The sequence below is a fragment of the Gopherus evgoodei genome, chromosome 2 (genome assembly GCF_007399415.2).
Source record: "Gopherus evgoodei ecotype Sinaloan lineage chromosome 2, rGopEvg1_v1.p, whole genome shotgun sequence".
NCBI lineage: Eukaryota > Metazoa > Chordata > Testudines > Testudinidae > Gopherus > Gopherus evgoodei.
Genome location: NC_044323.1, coordinates 116,397,316 through 116,416,259, shown reverse-complemented (window position 1 = coordinate 116,416,259; position 18,944 = coordinate 116,397,316). Strand labels below are relative to the sequence as shown.

Here is an 18,944-nt window from a genome sequence, read left to right as displayed (position 1 = left end):
ACTTTGCTGGGAGGGCGGCAGGCTGCTCTGGTGGACCTTGCACAGGCGTGCCTGCAAAGGGTCCGCTGGTCCCGCGGCTCAAGTAGAGCATCCGCAGGCACGCCTGCGGCAGATCCGCTGGAGCTGCGGGACGAGCGGACCTTCCGCAGGAACGCCTGCAGGAGGTCCACTGGAGCTGCAGGACCAGCGAGTGGCAGAGCGCCCCCCACGGTGTGCTGCCATGCTTGGGGCGGCGAAATGGCTAGAGCCGGCCTTGCGCCTAGGGCGTCAAAAACCCTGGCACCGCTCCTGCCCATAGCTGCATAACAATGCGGTTCCACCAGTCAATGCTTATTTACCGGGCCCAGAAATGGTGCTCAACAGTGTAAAGATGATGCATGACTGTTGCCAGCAACTGCAAATTGCTCTGCTCTAGGTCTTCCACCCGGGCTGCTTGTCTGGCATCACATGGTTCTGCATGGTGGCTTCTGGCTGCGTAAGTACTGCAGGATAAGGTGTGAGGTGTTTGTAATGCTCACAACAACAGTGTACAGCTGAGCAGGGTCCATGCTTATCGTGCTATGGCGCCCATGCAGGTAATCCAGGCTTATGAAAAATGGTGTGAAAAAGGTTTGGTTTGTTTTTCATTGATTTCAGGGAGGAGAGAGGGAGGTAAGTGCATCATGGAAGGCTAATGCCATGTTTCCGTAACCTCCCGCACCAATGTTTTGGTCTCATAAGACACTGCAAGCCCAACCCAAAATTCCACTCGGCTACATGCACTATGGGATAGCTACCCACAGTGCAGTGCTCCACGGATTGATGCAAGCCCTGCTAGTGAAGATGCACTCTGCCAACACAATGTAGTGTGGACACGCAAGATCAACTTGCTTAAATCAGAGGCTCGACATTGACTTACATAAACTTGACTTAACTTTGTAGTGTAGACATAGCCTATGTCAGCGGGAGAAGCCAACATAAGTGGTAATACAGATGTAGCCTCAGTAAAGTTCTTCTAATTATTAAAGTAGAGTAATACCTGGAGAGAATACAAAATGTCCTTATACGAGGCTTTCTTATTAAGGTGAGAAACCACTAATACAGCGAAATCACTAACATTGCTCTAGTATCCTGATGGTGTCACTAACAATCTCACTTTTCAGCAGGACAGGGACTGCTAACTGAATACACTGCTAAGGCCCCAGTCTTGCAGACAGTCCCTGCAGGTAGACCCTTGCACCCATGTGAAGTCTCATGGACCTCAGTGGACTCAGCATGGATTGTCTGGCAGGATCAGGGCACTTGAAGTTCAGCACCTTGCAGGATCCTCATCTCCAAGTTTGGGGATGAAGGTGCCCAGCACATCACAGACATGCTTGGCCTTCTGCAGCAACAAAGCCTAAATGAGCATAGTGAATTGTTGTTCAAAATAGAGTTAAGTGTGATAAAAAGGCATCGTTGCCTCATTAGTACATTATAGCAATGAAACTGATGTTTACAGTGAGAAAGCAAATAGGTGACTCAGATAACCCAGGAAAGATGCTTTTGTATTACTTAAAATGGAAAAATAAAACTGGAAATCATATTTTTACATCATATGAAAACCAATAATAATAAAAGCCATATGGATGGAAATCTTCACTTGAATGAAAGTAGCTAGTGGAGTATTAAATTACTGATCTGATGGAAAGTGAGTCACAAAATCTAAAAGAATAGTCATTTCCAATCTAGTCTCTAGCTTATACTTACAAACTGAATATATGGAAGTTCATCTTTTATAGTTATAGTCTGTTAGATTATGGCAATAAGTAAATACCTTAAGTTAAAATATACTGTAGGAAAATACAGATAAGATATAGAAATGTTATGGTAATACTGTTTGTGTGAGACATGAATACTTACTGATCATTTCTATAAGTATGGGTTAGTTCATATTAACAAGAATAATAGCAGTGAAAAAGTGACAGTCTCACCATGGGGGGCGGGGGGAGACCAAGGCAGTCACTTTATATATAACTTAATGGGATAACATTGCCTAAAACCTATTTTAAAGAAAACGTGACAGGTGTCTGTCTCTCAGCAGTGTCTGTTACACTAAGAAAAAGCTTCCTCTATGATGCAGTGGAATGAATAAAGTTCAGATGTTTCTTGCGCCTGCATTTACTGTGCTCAGCAGTGACAGTAAAACCAATTAGTACTATCAGGATGTTTTCTGTTAACATTGCTAGGGGTTTCCTGACAATAGTAGCACCAAAGTATGGATGGTGAAATTCAGTCCTCCCACAAAGCCCGGTGCCAAATTTTTAAAAATGGGAGCCTGAAGTCAGGCTGTCAGGTTCATAGCTAGCTTCCACTGAAATGGGGCAGCAAGCTCCTTCGAAACTCCCAGCACTGTAGAATTTAGGGATCCTAACTTTAGGTTGTCATTTTTTTAAAATAACCCATATCTGAGTATTCTGGTGGAAAGAAGGAATAAGGGGAGATGAAACTCATCCCCTACAATCTACCGCCAGGGTTGAGGGCTGCTATAGGCTGGAGTAGCAGTAGCAGCCCTTCTGTGTGGGTTGATTGTGGTACCGGAGCCAGTAGATCTCAACAAACATGGATTTGTGATCTTTCCCGTGGTCTTGCTCTCAGATCACACTTGGCCCATCCCCCAAGTGATCTTCATCCCTAGCCAACATGGAGACCAGATCCACAGCACACCAGGGATTAACAGGCACTTCTGCATGGTTGCTCAGCCTGCTGACTCTCCATGCAGCCTCTCTGTGGGGTTTAAGTGGTACCAAAGGCCATCTGCCGGGCCTGAATTCCACCCTGCTGGAGTATTCTGTCTTGAGGTACGCTTTCTTTGGTTTTATTTGTAAGTGTGCAATAAAAAAACAGAATATTTACACCATTAAAAATTAAATTTCAGTGTCAACGTTTTATGAAATAAAATTCAAATGTTTTCTATGTGCAACGGATTATTTTCTTCGGATATCAGATACAAAACTGTTTTCAATACACAGAACGATAAATTTATTGCTGCAGCTGTAAGGCTTTTGATCCAGAAGTTTCCCAGTTGTCAGTGGTGATGCTTGTCCCATAACTGCCATGTCAGCTGTCCGCCAGGCTTCACAGTAGTTGCTAACTAGCCGGCTCCCATTTGCAGTTGAACCATGCCATATGATTTTATGTGGCCTAAACAGTAATGTTTAAAGTTATTTTCCTGAAACAATCCTTTATCTGTACATTAAATCTTATGCCTACATCTACAGCAGCCTGTCTCTCTGCACCCCTGCTGTAAATTCACTTGAAGCAATAAGAGCATAGAAAGCAAAGCGAGGCCGAAGATACGGATGGAAAGAGAGAAAATTGGGACATCCGAGGTATTCTAGTCCCTGTTCTTCTCTCCATCCTGTTCCTACCAGCAATCAATAGGAGAGCTGGAATGGAAGAAGAGGGGAATGGAGGAGAAGGAACAGAAAGGATGAGAAGAGAAGGGGGAAGTTAACCTTTGTCACATTTCTAGCAGTCCAGGGCATTTTGATACTAATCAGCTAATTAAACTACATTTCACGTAATACAGAAAACGCAGTGTGAACTCACCAAGATGGATCTGTCATGATATTTCTCCCATCAAAGGAGTATATTGGAATCTGAATGTTGAACTGTCCCCCGCTGCCAGTAAACACAGACTCCCAGTTGTTGAAGAGTATTTCTCCCTATTGAAATTTTAAAAGCCATCTTTTACTAAGGCTGTTATCATATTATGAAATGCTAGAGGTATTCTATACATCCAAAATCTCTTCTATTTCTCAAAATACTCATGATTAAGACTAAGATTTTTTCATGGTTATAAACAGGTCACAGGCAATAAACAAAAATTCACAGAGCCCGTGACTTGTCCGTGACTTTACTACAAATAACTGGGGGATAGGGTAGGTAGGGGGGATGAATGGAGTCCCGGGAGAGGGACTGACAGGCTGAGCCCCAACTTCAGTGGCTGCAGCGGGGGGCACAACCACAGAGGGCACACAGCCCCTGCTCCAGAACTCACCCAGCTGCGGGACAGGGGTGTGTGGCCCCCACAGGCTGTGGCACACGGCCCGGGCTGCAGCCCTGCTAAGCCCAGGACGCTGCAGTCTCCATCAAGCCCAGGATGTGACGGGTCTGAGGCACATGGCCCTGGCTCCAGCCCCCGCCAAGTCCCGGAGGACATGGGTCTGGGGCGCACGGTCCCAGCTGCAGCTCTCAGCCTCAGCTGCAGCCCCCCAGAGGAAGCAGGGGGCTTGGGCTGCAGTGTCCTGGTTCCAGCCAGCCCCAGTTGCAGGTCTTTGGCACACAGTCCCTCCTCCTCCTCCTGAAGACCTAGAAGTCACGGAGGTCTGGTAAAGTCACGGAATCTGTGACTGCCGTGACTAAATCGTAGCCCTACTCACGATTCCCTCAGCTTGATCTTTCATGCCAATCTCTACACTTTATTCCTAGGAGACCTCATTTCAAACTACCATCCTTATACTGCTAGCTCTCAGCTCTACCTCTCTGTCCCAGGCCTCTCTCTTTCCTTTCACAATTGTCTCTGCCTGATTCACATTCCAACCCTTCCCTGTATCATCTACACCTCTCCTGTTCTCCTTAGCTCACAATCTCAGAGTGACTTTCGACTCTTCTCTCTCCTTCACCAAACATAAAGCTTCTTGTTTGAAAGGCCTTGTACAGGTGAGTTCCTGCATACCTCACCTCTCTGCTCTACCCTTTTTACTACCCTCCTTCCTTGGTCTCCTGCTGAGTGCATCTGTGTCTGCAATAAATTCATTTTTCTTATAGCTGGAATGACTAAATTAGAGAAGTGGAGTTAAAGAGGTGTTAAAACTGTCGCAGGCAAAGTCAGAGGGTGGGATTAATTTCACTCATCCTTGTGATAGTCCAGAAGGTTATTTGAAAATTCTCACATTCTTAATAAAATCTGACTTCTGCCTGAAGAGAAAGGTTAATGGTTAATACAGATTCTGGTTCTAGGGCCATTACAACTGGTTAGTTGTAATACAAGATGATTTTTGAACTGCCTTTGAGTATTCATTTCTCATCCCAATCACAACAAGATCCATTTTTATTTTGGAGACGCCTCCTCCCAGAGTTCCGAATTGCAGGGGGTTTTGGACGGAACCCTCCAACCTTCTGAATGCTGGGAGGTCAGATATCATTCCTGCAAGCCAACTGGGCTGCTGGCTAGTGCTGGGAGCCAGCCAGTATTTCAGAGCTGTGCTTTGGCACACGTGTGTATGTGTAAGAGGCCACAAGATGATTCAGATTCTAGAAAAAGTGAGATTCTGCTCAGTTACTGTGATGTAAATCCAGTTTAACTATTGCTTAAGAGATGAATTTGGCCCACTATCATTAAAGATGGGACATGTGGTCACCTGAGTCTATTAAGCTCTGCAGGCAGACTAGAAGGCTTAGGCTAGCATATGGCCTTGAGAACAGACTCGCCTTGGGGGTAAGAATTCTAAGGCTGTTTCCAAAACAGGATTATTGAAAGAGAAACATCTAAAAAGTTACATTTTATACCATTGCCTTGGCATTAGTTCACTGCAAGCCAAACATTCTCACTGCTTTGTTCCTACAATTAGCCTTATAGTGTTGACAAAGAAACTCTGAAAATGCAGCTGCTTCTAGCCTAAATGTAAGACATTGCATAGCTATGCTTATCACACGGATACAGACGGGAAAAACAAGGCTTTTCCTTTATAAGATACTATGACCAAACAGCTCAGAGCCAAGAAGCAAGCAAAAAAACATCTGTTACCTCAGTTGATTTCCAAGATTTTTGGATTGCTAGAGACTACCTTTACACAGCAAATAAAGCATTTGTTTTTACCTTAAGATTAACTATTGGTAGATTGTATCTGTCTGATTTTCTCACAACTGTAGACAGATCTTGCAAATGGGATGACAGGAAAGCTCTGTATGTTGACATTAAACCAGCCGCTCGGGCTTGTTGAAAGCATTGATAATCAGCTCGCATGGCACCAGAAAGTGGCAAGTTCAAAGCCACCAAATGCAGCTGGAAAATAAGGAAAAAAACCCACTGATTTCAGGTTTAAGTTATAACATCTATTAAGCAATTAATCTGCCTCCACCCTGATAAGGAAAATGTGCCCTTGAGAAAAGCAGAAAGACAAATAGTTGGGCACAATAGTTAGTACATTCCAAAGAAGACTATTTAGATTAACCTTTTGTGATGAAGGTATATTTGCCACCATTATATCACACTTCTTAAAGAAGTCATGTTCAGCTTGATGAGCAACAGCCCAGCCCACACCAGCAATGTGTTATCTTCAAATAGTTAGACAGCCATAAAATCATTTCAAAACCAAAAAACTTCCATATTAAACAACAGTTAAGATTTGCTAAACACAGTTTCTGTCATGTTGCTTATAAAACCTAAAGGCTTACAAGGAAATAAATACAGTTAAGGACATAGCCTGGCAATGGCCACAAAAATTCATTGTAATCAACCACAAGGAAAAGCATTTTTTAATCATAATATAAGAATCTGAAACTCTGATCACATATTATTCTTTCAGATGCAGTAATTCTGTTATCTTGACTAACTATTTAAACAATTTTTTATAGAGGAAAATTTAGATTCTGAAACATCCATTTGACAATTAACATCCACCAATCGTCCTCATGGCAAAACCAGGAATAGTTATGACTAAAATATGTTAAACATATTAATGTTAATAAAATCAACATTAATGAACTTTAAACATAGCCTGTGTCCTAGATTTTGTTACAGTATAGAAGTGAGTCCATATTCATAGCCCAGAAATCAGGAATGCATTTGCTATAGGACACGAAGAAAGGTTAAGTATCAGAGGAGTAGCAGTGTTAGTCTGGATCCGTAAAAGCAGCAAAGAGTCCTGTGGCACCTTATAGACGAACAGACGTATTGGAGCATGAGCTTTCGTGGGTGAATACCCACTTCGTTGGGTATAATAAAAACAATTCTTAAAGAAGATATTTAAAATTTTTCATAGCTTCTAAACTAACTAAAAGATGTAATTGAAAATTCTCAGAGTAATTGCTATAAATTCAGAGGGGATACATTTAAAAATTCAAACAAAGGTTTAATCCCTGCTTTAAGCCCACATCTTGCGTATGCAGCTGTAATAGTGCCTCTAATATAATTCTTCTACTTACTGTTGGTTTTCCATGATTAATAGCTGAAACTGGTCTTAGTGCTGGAAGAGACTGAAATCCCTATTAGTTCAACATACAGAAATAAATCAGAGTTAAAATACAATTCTCAAATCACGGAAAAAAGACAACTTTCTTATTCCAGCTTGTTGTTGGGAATACTGCAGAATTTTTTTGTAGTGAAATAAAAATTGAACCACATAGAATATAAAGTCATATTACTCTGAGTATAACATCCCACAACTTTAAATCCAGATACATATTACACACTAAAGTCTTGATTTAGAAGCATGTATTTACATGCTGTCTTGAATAGGGATGCTTTCCTGAATGTGGGTCTACAATATTAATACTAATCTGCCTATCTGTATCCAAGCCAGAATGCACTTGAATGTATGCACAGCAACAGACAGTGCTTAGTATGAAGACAACATGGTTGGGATGGATTAAAAATGAAAAACAGAGTGAGACAAGACAGGCCACCCACAGGAGAGAAAAATCCTGTTGAGAGGGAGCCTATCTGCAAAACATTTTCCCCATTTGCAATATTTTGATGCAATTTTCCACAAGCCACGAACAGTTTTGCACTTACATAGCCTGAAATTGCTGGAGGTGGAGGGCTATCAGCTGGGATGGGAATTAATTCCCCAAGCTGGAAGAACACAAAATGAAGAGAGAAACAAAAACATATACATGAATGAATGATATTTCTTTAAACTGAGCTGAAGGATAATCTTGGCACCCGCACTCTCCCCTTAAAGAATATTTGCAAGAAAACCACTGAAGAAGAGCTACATGACGCAATAATACCTGCAATCTTCTCCAGCCTCCTCGAACACGGATAAACACCTCGCTGCTTTCACTCAGGTAGATTAATGTACCTTCTGCCACTAAGTGAACCTTTTGCAACATTCCATCAATATTTCTGAATGTTGTAACCTGTCAAATAACAAGAAAACAGGATAATCAAAAATAGGGGACATTTGCAGATAAAATTAAGTCTTTCTTTGAACTGGAAATTAATAGAAGTCATAGAATGAAAATAGACTTTCTGTACAGTACATATTCATAAAGCCTCTATTTCACACAATTTTGTTCATGTGGCATCCACCTCTTTTGGTCCTTGTCATGAAAGGTGGATCTGGACTGGTAGTTGCCTATTACATTCATTGACTGCATCAACCATGAAGGAGTTTGGGGTAGGGTGTGAAAATAGAAACTCTGAGCCGTTAGCAGGAACACAGTACTTCTTTTCTGCTCTCTTGCAGGTAGGTGGTTATTGTAGCAGGAATCTGCCAAATTGTCTTTGCTGTTCAAACAGAGCCTTGTTTATAGCAAGTCTGTACTACCATTAATGATCTGGAGGATGGTGTGGATTGCACCCTCAGCAAGTTTGCAGACGACACTAAACTGGGAGGAGTGGTAGATATGCTGGAGGGTAGGGATAGGATACAGAGGGACCTAGACAAATCAGAGGATTGGGCCAAAAGAAATCTGATGAGGTTCAACAAGGACAAGTGCAAGAGTCCTGCACTTAGGACAGAAGAATCCCATGCACTGCTACAAACTAGGGACTGAATAGCTAGGTAGCAGTTCTGCAGAAAAGGACCTAGGGGTTACTGTGAACAAAAAGCTGGATATGAGTCGACAGTGTGCCCTTGTTGCCAAGAAGGCTAACGGAATTTTAGGCTGTATACGTAGGAGCATTGCCAGCAGATCGAGGGACATGATCATTCCCCCTTTGACATTGGTGAGGCCTCATCTGGAGTACTGTGTCCAGTTTTGTGCCCCACACTACAAGAAGGATGTGGAAAAATTGGAAAGAGTCCAGCGGAGGGCAACAAAAAATTATTAGGGGACTGGAGCATATGACTTATGAGAAGAGGCTGAGGGAACTGGGATTGTTTAGTCTGCAGAAGGGAAGAATGAGGGGGGATTTGATAGCTGCTTTCAACTACCTGAAAAGGGGTTCCAAAGAGGATGGATCTAGACTGTTCTCAGTGGCAGCAGATGACAAAACAAGGAGTAATGGTCTCAAGTTGCAGTGGGGGAAGTGTAGGTTGGATATTAGGAAAATAATTTTCACTAGGAGGGTGGTGAAGCACTGGAATAGGTTACCTAGGGAGGTGGTGGAATCTTTTTCCTTAGAGGTTTTTAAGGTCAGGCTTGAAAAAGCCCTGGCTGGGATGATTTAGTTGGGGATTGGTCCTGCTTTGAGCAGGGGGTTGGACTAGATGACCTCCTGAGGTCCCTTCCAACCCTGATAGTCTATGATTCTATACCAGCGGAGGCAGTATGAAGGATGCCAATTAATTTGTGTTGAGTCTTCTGAACCTCCTCCAGTGGGATCTGGGGAGAACCTGCAATTCTTCTCACAAGATCCAGAAATTGTTTAAAATCATCTGTGTATGGAAGAGGAGGGAGAGGAGGCATCACTGCCTCATCAGGTGAGGAGAAGAGCTATTAGTCTGAAGTGTAGCTTCTTCAGAAGCCCTTCTCTCCTGATACTCAAAAGATTCTCCTGGGGAGGACACGGACATGGAAAAGCTGAATGAGTAGGAGGATGTTGCTCCTGACACTCCCTGTGAGTTTAACTAGGAGCTCTGGAAAATTGTTCCCTATAGGCAGCCTATACAACCCAGAATGATCACTGACCAATGGGGAGGACCATATGGGAAAGGAGGGGGCACCCATGAATACTCATACCGGGGGAGTCTGGGGCATCCCGTGTACATCCGTGCCACAAGGATTCCCTTACAGAGGATGTCAAGAGAGGCAGCTTTGGGCTGGTAATCGAGTGAAACTTGAACAGAAATCTGGGAGTCAAAGTTGCTGCCCTCATTGTAGTCCAGATGGGGGCAGCTGGTGGAATTGAGACTGGGAGTCTGTCCATTCAAGAGGGTACCAGAGTGTGTCTGTGCCAGGGAATGGTGTGGTACCAGCAAGGAATGAAGCTTCAGTACCCAAAGTCTTTCAGTACCCATCAGTAGAGGTGTTTCCGGTTTGTCTGAAATGACCAAGTCCTTAGAGAATCTGAACTTCTGCAGTACCAGAGGAAGCTGTGCAGTAACCTGATGGGATTCAAAGCTGGAGGCAGGTGGCACTTAGGATGACCTCAATTTCAAGGGTACTGTCTGGCACTGTGCAGTTTGGGGAACTACTGACATTGCAGGAGTTATCAACACTGAAGTTGGTACTGGTCTAGTTGATGCAGAATGCTTAGAGTTCCCAGAGGTGCAATCTTGCTTGGATGGTATGAGTCGGAATTAGATACTGAACACTGAGGGGTACTGTGAGTAGATACCTGCTACTTTCATAGACTCTATGGTACTGGGAGATCAAGGTGCCTCAACTTTACTCTTTTTAGGATGTGAGGTCTCCAAAGTGGCAGGCCTCTGAGGTGGGCTTCTTAGCATCGACTTCTCTGAGAGATCCAGAGCACCTCTTCTTGCAGTTATCCCCCACAGACTTCTCCTGAGTGGGCTGCAGAGGCTGATGGGATACTCCGTGTAGATCTAGTTTTAAACCTGAGCAAATCCTATATTTAAAAGGGATAGTACCTTAAACAATGGAGGCAGCTAGAGTGGCTGTTACTAACTGGGATAGACTTCTGGCAAGTTAGGCAGTGCTTAAAACCTGGGGATCTACACATAAGAACTTCTTTCGAAGGAAGGAGTAATCCCTCAGGAAGGTGAGCTGGGGAAGATGAAAGGTCTCTCCAAAAGAAATCCCCACAAAATTAAACAAAATAAAACAAAGGATGCTAGATACCTAACTAATTACTAAACTAGAGGAAAATCTCTTGCTCTAAAGGCAGACTAGCAAAGAATTAAGCACCGCAAGATGCTCCATCTCAGGCTGAAGCCGTTGAGAAGGAACTGTGGGTGGTTTGTCCACTGCTGTCCTATATACCCTTGGTACAGGGCATGAGGATAGCTGGGACATGACTGGACATTGCTATCAAAAGTCTCTGATCAAAGGCACAGGGGACACATGCACACCTAAAGTGGAGCCTCTATAGGGACAGGAGCAAAGTCTTTTGAAAACATTGACCTGAATTACTGAGTTTTATTCTACTTAGGTACCTCGTTTCCTTGGAAGAAAGACTGGGCTCAGTATTATTTATTCTAATCACATAACGTTTAAGTTGTCATTTTGTATACTTCTTCAGAGGTACTGATTTGTATCTGCAACATGCAGCACCTCCACTGATTTAGAATCCTATTAATCTTTTGAATTATTTTGATAAGATGCTACTTGTAAGCCACCAAACTGAGCTTTACTTTCTATGCTCTTTTTCTGAAAACTTATTGTATAGAGAAGGGAAGTGATGCAATAGTGGCCTTCTATTGGAGTGTTTCCATTGACATTCATGGGAGTTGACTCATGCTCTGAAAATGGCAAACTTAAGTTTTCTTCTCTTACCAGGTTCCTAGTTCCTGGTAATCCTGGCTCCCCGGGAGGACCTGGTGGCCCTGGAACTGCAGCTGCTAAAATAAAACAAAAATATACTTCATGTCTCTTTTTTGAGAGAAAGAGAGTGAGAAGGTAAGAGGAAATACTTGGTAATGTTGTCTAGGATAAAGGTTTTATTGGCATGAGTTTGTGACAACTATAGGACTCCCATACATTGATGTCCTAAGTGACTGTGTTCACACAAGCTACAGAAAATCTATTTGCAATGATTTTGGTACTATTTTTCTTGTATCCTTCCTTCTGGGTGAATAGTAATATATCCTGCAAGCTCTTCTGCATATGTTTAACTTAAAGCACGCGACTAATATTTAAATCAGTGAGACTACTCCCACACTTGAAGATAAGCAGGTTTGTGTTTGCAGACTCAAGGCCTCAGTTATCCTCTGTACAATTTGCAAGGGATCATAAAATCCCCTAAAAATAACCCAAAATAACTTTTCTTTACAAAAAAAAAGTTCACAACTTCAAGGTCATCTATCTCATTACTTTTAATGTTTAGAAGAAACTGGCACCTCCTATAGGAGATCTGGGAATCGTTCTTTTACAATTATATGAACCTTCATTTCTAATACTGTTCATTTGTGACAGGTTTAAGATTTCTCACTACTCCAGAACTGAGATTTGTTCACCCTGATCCTTGGGCCAGTGTATTTTGGAGTGACAATTCCATATGTAGCAGAGAAAGGAGGAAATATTTCTCTGGCAGGTTGATCATATATTAGTGGTTGTTTGAAGTTGCTCACAGGTTTGGAAGGCTACGAATAATCCCTGTGGGCTTGTATCAGTGGTTCCCAGTGGGAGCTCAAGGCAGCTCCTTCCACTGAAGCGGAGATGAAGGTATTTGAACGGGAGAATCCATGCTCTAGGATGGTAACAAACCATCATGTTAGACAGATCCTATAGTAAGAGGTAGGCGCCTCCTTGGAAAGGAAAAAACAAGCGAGAGAGGGAGGACAAAGAAAGGTTGAGGGGGCACAAGGGAGAGCATGATGGGGGATGTGGAGAGGATAAGTGGTGTAGTGGGGAGCACAATTATGCTGAGGGATGGAATAAGGTGGGAAGGAATAACGTTTATAGTCAAGAGACAGTTTTCCAGATTAATCTGAGTGTCTGGAGGCTTGGCACTCCCAGGCACCCTGATGACAATTTCACTTACTTTTCAGCACTTCTCAGAATGCATACAAAGACCAGCAGCGGCTCCCAGACACAACTGCTCCCACAATTCCCAGCTTATCTGGAAATCTGTAGCTTGATTTTGTCCCCAAATGCTGGCAACTCTGCAAATGCATGTAACGTGCACAACGTCGGCACACGGTGTTTACAAGCTGAAGGAGAAATGTCATGCAATAATTTTCACTGATTGTCTCTTTGAGAAGATCTGGTGTGGGTAGGTGGCTGCACTTAACACAATGTCCCACTCCTGTTTATTCATCCACAGCCTTCAGGAAGGTTTACTGAGTGTCTCTGCTATTACATGGGAGGAAGAACTAAAGAAAAGGCACAGAGGAAAGGGCCCAATCCTGCTTCTGATGACTTCAGTGGGACAGGGATCTGGTTCACAATGACAGGAGAGGGGTATCAGTTAATCACGAAAAAAAAGTTAAAAATTACACCAAATATATATTAAAGAAAAAGTCACTAATGTCTTGTTTCTACTATAGTCTTGTATCCTTCCAGTCTGAACTAGTTTGTGCTAAATATAACACCATAAATTTTTTTTTTAAAAAGTAGTTTAAAAAAGACCCCTAAAATTCAGAAAGCCATATCACCAGCACATTAACATGCTCCAGGGCTTGTTTTATTAGTATATAAAAGCATGTGATGATGGTGTGTTAATGGAAGAACAAAGCATCCCCTGTTGCAGTTTAGTGCCATTAACATTTCCAAAATACATTTTTAATTAAATCTCATGTAACGTTGGAACCATCTTTACAATCTACAGAGTCATCATTCTGGTGCACTTGTTGGGATCTTTTTAGACCAACTGTCATGTGCCTGTGGCAGGGGACAGAGGCTTGATTCAAAACCAGCATTCAGTAGTTTTGCCTTTCCTGTCTCCCACATTACAGCATGTGGGAATTTTGACATGGCTAACTAGGAGTCTAATTAAAAGGAGACAAACTCATGCCTGGGCTCCATTCAGATTTACTAAATGGACATTCATCGGTTTGCTTAATAAAGCAAAGAAGAGGATGTGTAGGAGGGAGACTGAGGTCAGTGACAGAACAGTCTAGGGAAGGAACACATCCAACAATTGTCTGGAATGTTTTGTTTAGTTTGACTGGGTCTTAAGCAATTTCGAGAAGTGCTTGATGTGGAGGACATGGTAGCTGCCTGTAATATTTTATGAATATTGTTTATCTCTGTGTGTTTGATATAGTATTTGCTATCTTACCAAGGGTTAATTCAGACAGGAAAGCAGACAAACACTTCCAATAGCCACCCATCTACAGATAACTATATTGCAATTCACAGAGCCAACTGCTTGGAAGTTCATCCCTGATTCCCTGCTGGGCTGCCTAAATTGGCTTGACCAGGTTCAGTAAAGGTCTGCCCCTGAAGAAGGGGTAAGACATGAGGGGAAACGGGCTGAATCCCAGCCCCCAGATGATGGGGTGCCTGGATAAGTTAGGCCTACACAAGGTTTGGGTAAGAAAGATATGCACGTAGGCTGGTTGTTGTGTTACTAACCCTTTGCTCTTGTTATGCTGTGTTCCATTTGTTGAGACTAAACAATGCTTGGCGGTTTAAAAGGCTGTTTTGGCTCATATTCACACACTAGTCACAGCTCCCAAAGAGAAGAACTGCAGGACTCAAGCCCAGTTAGGCCTGCTGAGGAGTCATAGTCAGTGCACAGGGTACAGGACCCAGTCTGGCAGAATGGCAGGATACCACCCCAGAATAGATGTAAGCAAGCAGACTGTCCTCTGTACATTCAAAGAGACTTTAGAGGGGTCAAAAGTTCAGCCAGCTCCAAATCATGACACTTGGTTATGGCAACGTCCAGGCAATAAAACCCCTAAGAAAGTACCTCTGCAAGTTTGGAGTTGCTGAGCTTCAGTCTAAAGTGAGTTACAAAACTCCTCCCTCGTGTGTGAATATATGGGCCACATTTTGTCTCTGTGCTAATCTAGTACACTCAAACCCAACAAAGGTGTGAAAACTGAAAATGTGTGGGTTTTGCCTATGTTAAAAAATTCTTACAACTGTTTTATTCAGAAGCTGTAGTGCCTCCACGTTTATGAGCTGGAACCTTAAATTTGGCAGAAGGTATCATCCTTTTTCTGGCCCTGTGAAAATTTGCCAAACTATAAAGCCTATGAAAGTTTCCAGTTGATGTTTGACAACAAAATTCTCCAAACATTCCATTTCCACTGAGCATGCCCTGCCAGGGCCGAACTCGCAGAGTATGCTCCAGCCTTGGACTGAGCAGAATTTCCCTGCAGTTCCCCCTGCAAACGTATGTAAGCCTGGCTGCTGAGAGCGGCTTGGAACCAGGCAGTGGAATGGAGAGCAGAGTGACTATCTCTTCTGTTGAGCTTCAGTTCATCTGAAAATTTGACACCATCAGCTCAGGATTAAACAAAGACTGTGAATGGCTTGCCAACTATAAAACCAGTTTCTCCTCCCTTAGTTTTCACACCTCAACTGCTAGAACAGGGGCTCATCCTCCCTGATTGAACTAGCCTCATTATCTCTACCTTGCTTGCATATATATACCTGCCCCTGAAAATTTCCACTACATGCATCTGACAAAGTGGGTATTCACCCACGAAAGCTCATGCTCCAAAACATCTGTTAGTCTATAAGGTGCCACAGGATTCTTTGCTGCTTTTACAGATCCAGACTAACACTGCTATCCCTCTGATACTATCTCTTCTGTGATCTCCATGTCACCATCCCCCTGCTGGAGCTCAGTCAGGGTATGTCTACACTACGGGACTATTCTGATTTTACATAAACCAGTTTTGTAAAACAGATTGTATAAAGTCGAGTGCACGCGGCACACTAAGCACTGTAATTCGGCGGTGTGCGTCCATGTACCGAGGCTAGCGTCGATTTCCGGAGCGTTGCACTGTGGGTAGCTATCCTGTAGCTATCCCATAGTTCCCGCAGTCTCCCCCGCCCATTAGAATCCTGGGTTGAGATCCCAATGCATGATGGTGCAAAAACAGTGTCGGGATGATTCTGGGTAAATGTCGTCACGCATTCCTTCCTCCGTGAAGCAACGGCAGACAATCATTTCATTCCTTTTCCCCTGGATTGCCCTGGCAGATGCCATAGCATGGCAACCATGGAGCCCGTTTTGCCTTTTGTCACTGTCACCGTATGTGTATTGGATGCTCCTGACAGAGGCGGTACTGCAGTGCTACACAGCAGCATTCATTTGCCATTGCAAGGTAGCAGAGATGGTTACCAGTTGCTCTGTACCGTCTGCTGTGCCATTGTAAACTGGCAATGAGATGACGGTTATCAGTCATTCTGTACCATCTGCTGCTGTCATGGGTGCCCCTGGCTGGCCTTAGCTGAGGTCGGCCAGGGGCGCAAAGACAAAAATGGGAATGACTCCCAGAGTCAATCCCTCCTTTATGGTTTATCTAAAAATAGAGTCAGTCCTGCCTAGAATATGGGGCAAGTGTACTAGAGAACCAGTGTATCAGAGAATCAGAGAGCACAGCCGCTCCGTGTCAGATCCCGCAGAAATGATGAGCTGCATGCCATTCACAGGGGGTGCCCCTGCAACAACCCCACCCATTGATTCCCTTCTCCCCCAACCTTTCTGGGCTACCGTGGCAGTGTCCCTCATTTGTGTGATGAAGTAATAAAGAATGCAGGAATAAGAAACACTGACTTTTTAGTGAGATAAAATGAGTGGAAGGCAGCCTCCAGCTGCTTTGATAGTCCAGGCAGGACATTAAACAGTGCGGGGGAGAGGAGCCCAGCATCCCACTGCTATGATAGTCCAGGTAGTACAGAATCTTTTCTTTAGACATGAAAGGGGGGGGGTGCTGATGGAACTCAGCCCACAGTTGCTATGATGAGGACAGTTACCAGCCGTTCTGTACCATCTGCTGGGAATGACCGGGACTTATTCCTATTTTTACCCAGGCATCCCCGGATGACCTCACCTGAGGCCAGCCAGGGGCACTCACGGGCTGATGATGACGATGGATAGCAGTCATATTGTACCGTCTGCCACCGGGGAGGGGAGGAGAGGGGAAAGGATGCTGCTGTTCATTGCTGCAGCACCGCGTCTACCAGCAGCATGCAGTAGACATAGGGTGACATATAAAAAAGTCAAGACATGATTTTTTTCCCTTTTCTTTCACGGGGGTGAGGGGTAAATTGACGACATATAGCCTGAAACACCCTGGACAATGTGTTTGACCCTACAGGCACTGGGAGCTCAGCCAAGAATGCAAATGCTTTTCGGAGACTGCTGGGGACTATGGGATAGCTGGAGTCCTCACTACCCCCTCCCTCCCTCCATGAGCATCCATTTGATTCTTTGGCTTTCCGTTACGCTTGTCACACAGCACTGTGCTGTGGCCTCTGTCTGTCATAGCCTGGAGATTTTTTCAAATGCTTTCTCATTTCGTCTTCTGTAACAGAGCTCTGATAGAACAGATTTGTTTCCCCATACAGCGATCAGATTCAGTATCTCCCATACAGCCCATGCTGGAGCTCTTTTTGGATTTGGGACTCCATTGCCACCCATGCTGATCAGAGCTCTACGCTGGACAAACAGGAAATGAAATTCAAAAGTTTGCAGGGCTTTTCCTGTTTACCTGGCCAGTGCATTCGAGTTCGTATTGCTGTCCAGAGCAGTCACAATGGTGCACTGTGCGATACCACCCGGAGGCCAATACCGTCAATTTGATGCCACACTAACCCTAATCTGATATGGTAATATCGATTTCAGCTCTACTCCTCTCATCGGGGAGGAGTACAGAAACCAGTTTAAAGAGCCCTTTATATCGATATAAAGGGCCTCGTTGTGTGGACGGGTGCAGCGTTAAATCGGTTTAATGCTGCTAAAATCAGTTTAAACACGTAGCATAGACCAGGCCTCTGTGTGGAGGAGAAGGAAGCAGCTTGTTTCAAATGCAGAAAAATATAAGAGCTTCCATGCTGGGTCAGACCATGACCCAAGTTGCCCAATATTCTGTCTCTGATAGTGGGCTGTACCAGAGCTTCAGGGGGAGTGTACGGAACAGAGCAATTATGGAGTAATCCAATCATGTCTTCCACTCCCAACTTTTAGTAACCAGAGGTTTAGGGTGGCCCTGAGCATGGGACTGTATCCTTGACCATCATGGCTAATAGTCATTGATGGACCTATCCTGCATGAACCTAACCAGTTCTTTTTTTAACCCAGTTATACCTTGGCCATCACAACATCCCATGGCAACGAGTTCCACATTAGTTGTGCATTGTGTGAAAAATAACTTCCCCTTGTTTGTATTAAATCTACTGCCTATTCATTCCATTTGGTGACCCCTGGTTTTTGTATGTGTGAAAAGTTAAATAACACTTTGCTATTACGTTTCCATACCATTCATGATTTTATTGACTTCCATAATACCGCCCTTTAGTCTCCTTTCCAAGCTGAATAGCCCTAATTTTTTAGTCTCTCCTCAGACTGAAGTTGTTCCATCCCCTTGATCACCTTTGCCTTTCTCTGAACCTGTACTAGTTCCCGTATATCCTTTTTGAGATGCGGAGACCAGAACTGGATACAATATTCAAGATATGGTCATACCATATATTTATATAGCAGCATGATGATATTTTCTGTCTTATTTTTTATCCCTTTCTTTATAGTTCTTAAAATGCAGGTAGCCTTTTTGGCCGCTGCTATGTACTGCACCTAAGTTTTCAGAGAACTATCCAGGGTGACTCCAAGATATCTTTCTTGGGTGGTAGGAGCTGCTTTAGAACCTATCATTGTATATGTATAGTTGGGATTTTTTTTCCCAGTGTGCATTACTTTGCACTTAAAATGTTGACATTCATCTGCCATTTTGCTGCCCAGTCACCGAGGTTTGAGAGATCCCTCTGTAACAGCCCAGCACAGCTCCTTACAGACCCCACTGTTCACCTCTTTCAGTTGTGAAAACTGTCCATTTATTCTCATCCTTTGTTTCCTATCTTTCAACCAGTTAATAATCCATAAAAGGACCTTCCCTCTTATCTCATGGCTACTTAGTTTTCTTAAGAGTCTTTGGTGAAGGACCTTGCCAAAGACTTTCTGAAAATCCAAGTACATAATACCAAGGGGATCATCCTTATCTAGATGC

General features: G+C 43.5%; 1 protein-coding gene across 3 annotated transcripts in view; it reads right to left on the bottom strand.

The window, feature by feature from the left end:
• Window positions 1-221: 221 nt before the first annotated feature.
• Window positions 222-18,944, bottom strand: part of COL15A1 (collagen type XV alpha 1 chain) — a 265,933-nt gene continuing 247,210 nt past the window's right edge. For 2 of the 3 annotated variants that reach the window (XM_030551565.1, XM_030551563.1), the window contains 7 exons: window positions 11,593-11,657; window positions 7,978-8,106; window positions 7,760-7,819; window positions 7,171-7,230; window positions 5,843-6,028; window positions 3,571-3,686; window positions 222-3,162 (listed from right to left, as the gene is read on the bottom strand). In XM_030551565.1, the coding sequence (XP_030407425.1) occupies window positions 2,946-3,162; window positions 3,571-3,686; window positions 5,843-6,028; window positions 7,171-7,230; window positions 7,760-7,819; window positions 7,978-8,106; window positions 11,593-11,657 (833 nt within the window). In that variant the 3' untranslated portion in view covers window positions 222-2,945. The remainder of the gene's footprint in view (window positions 3,163-3,570; window positions 3,687-5,842; window positions 6,029-7,170; window positions 7,231-7,759; window positions 7,820-7,977; window positions 8,107-11,592; window positions 11,658-18,944) is intronic. The other variant, XM_030551564.1, reaches the window with a different exon arrangement.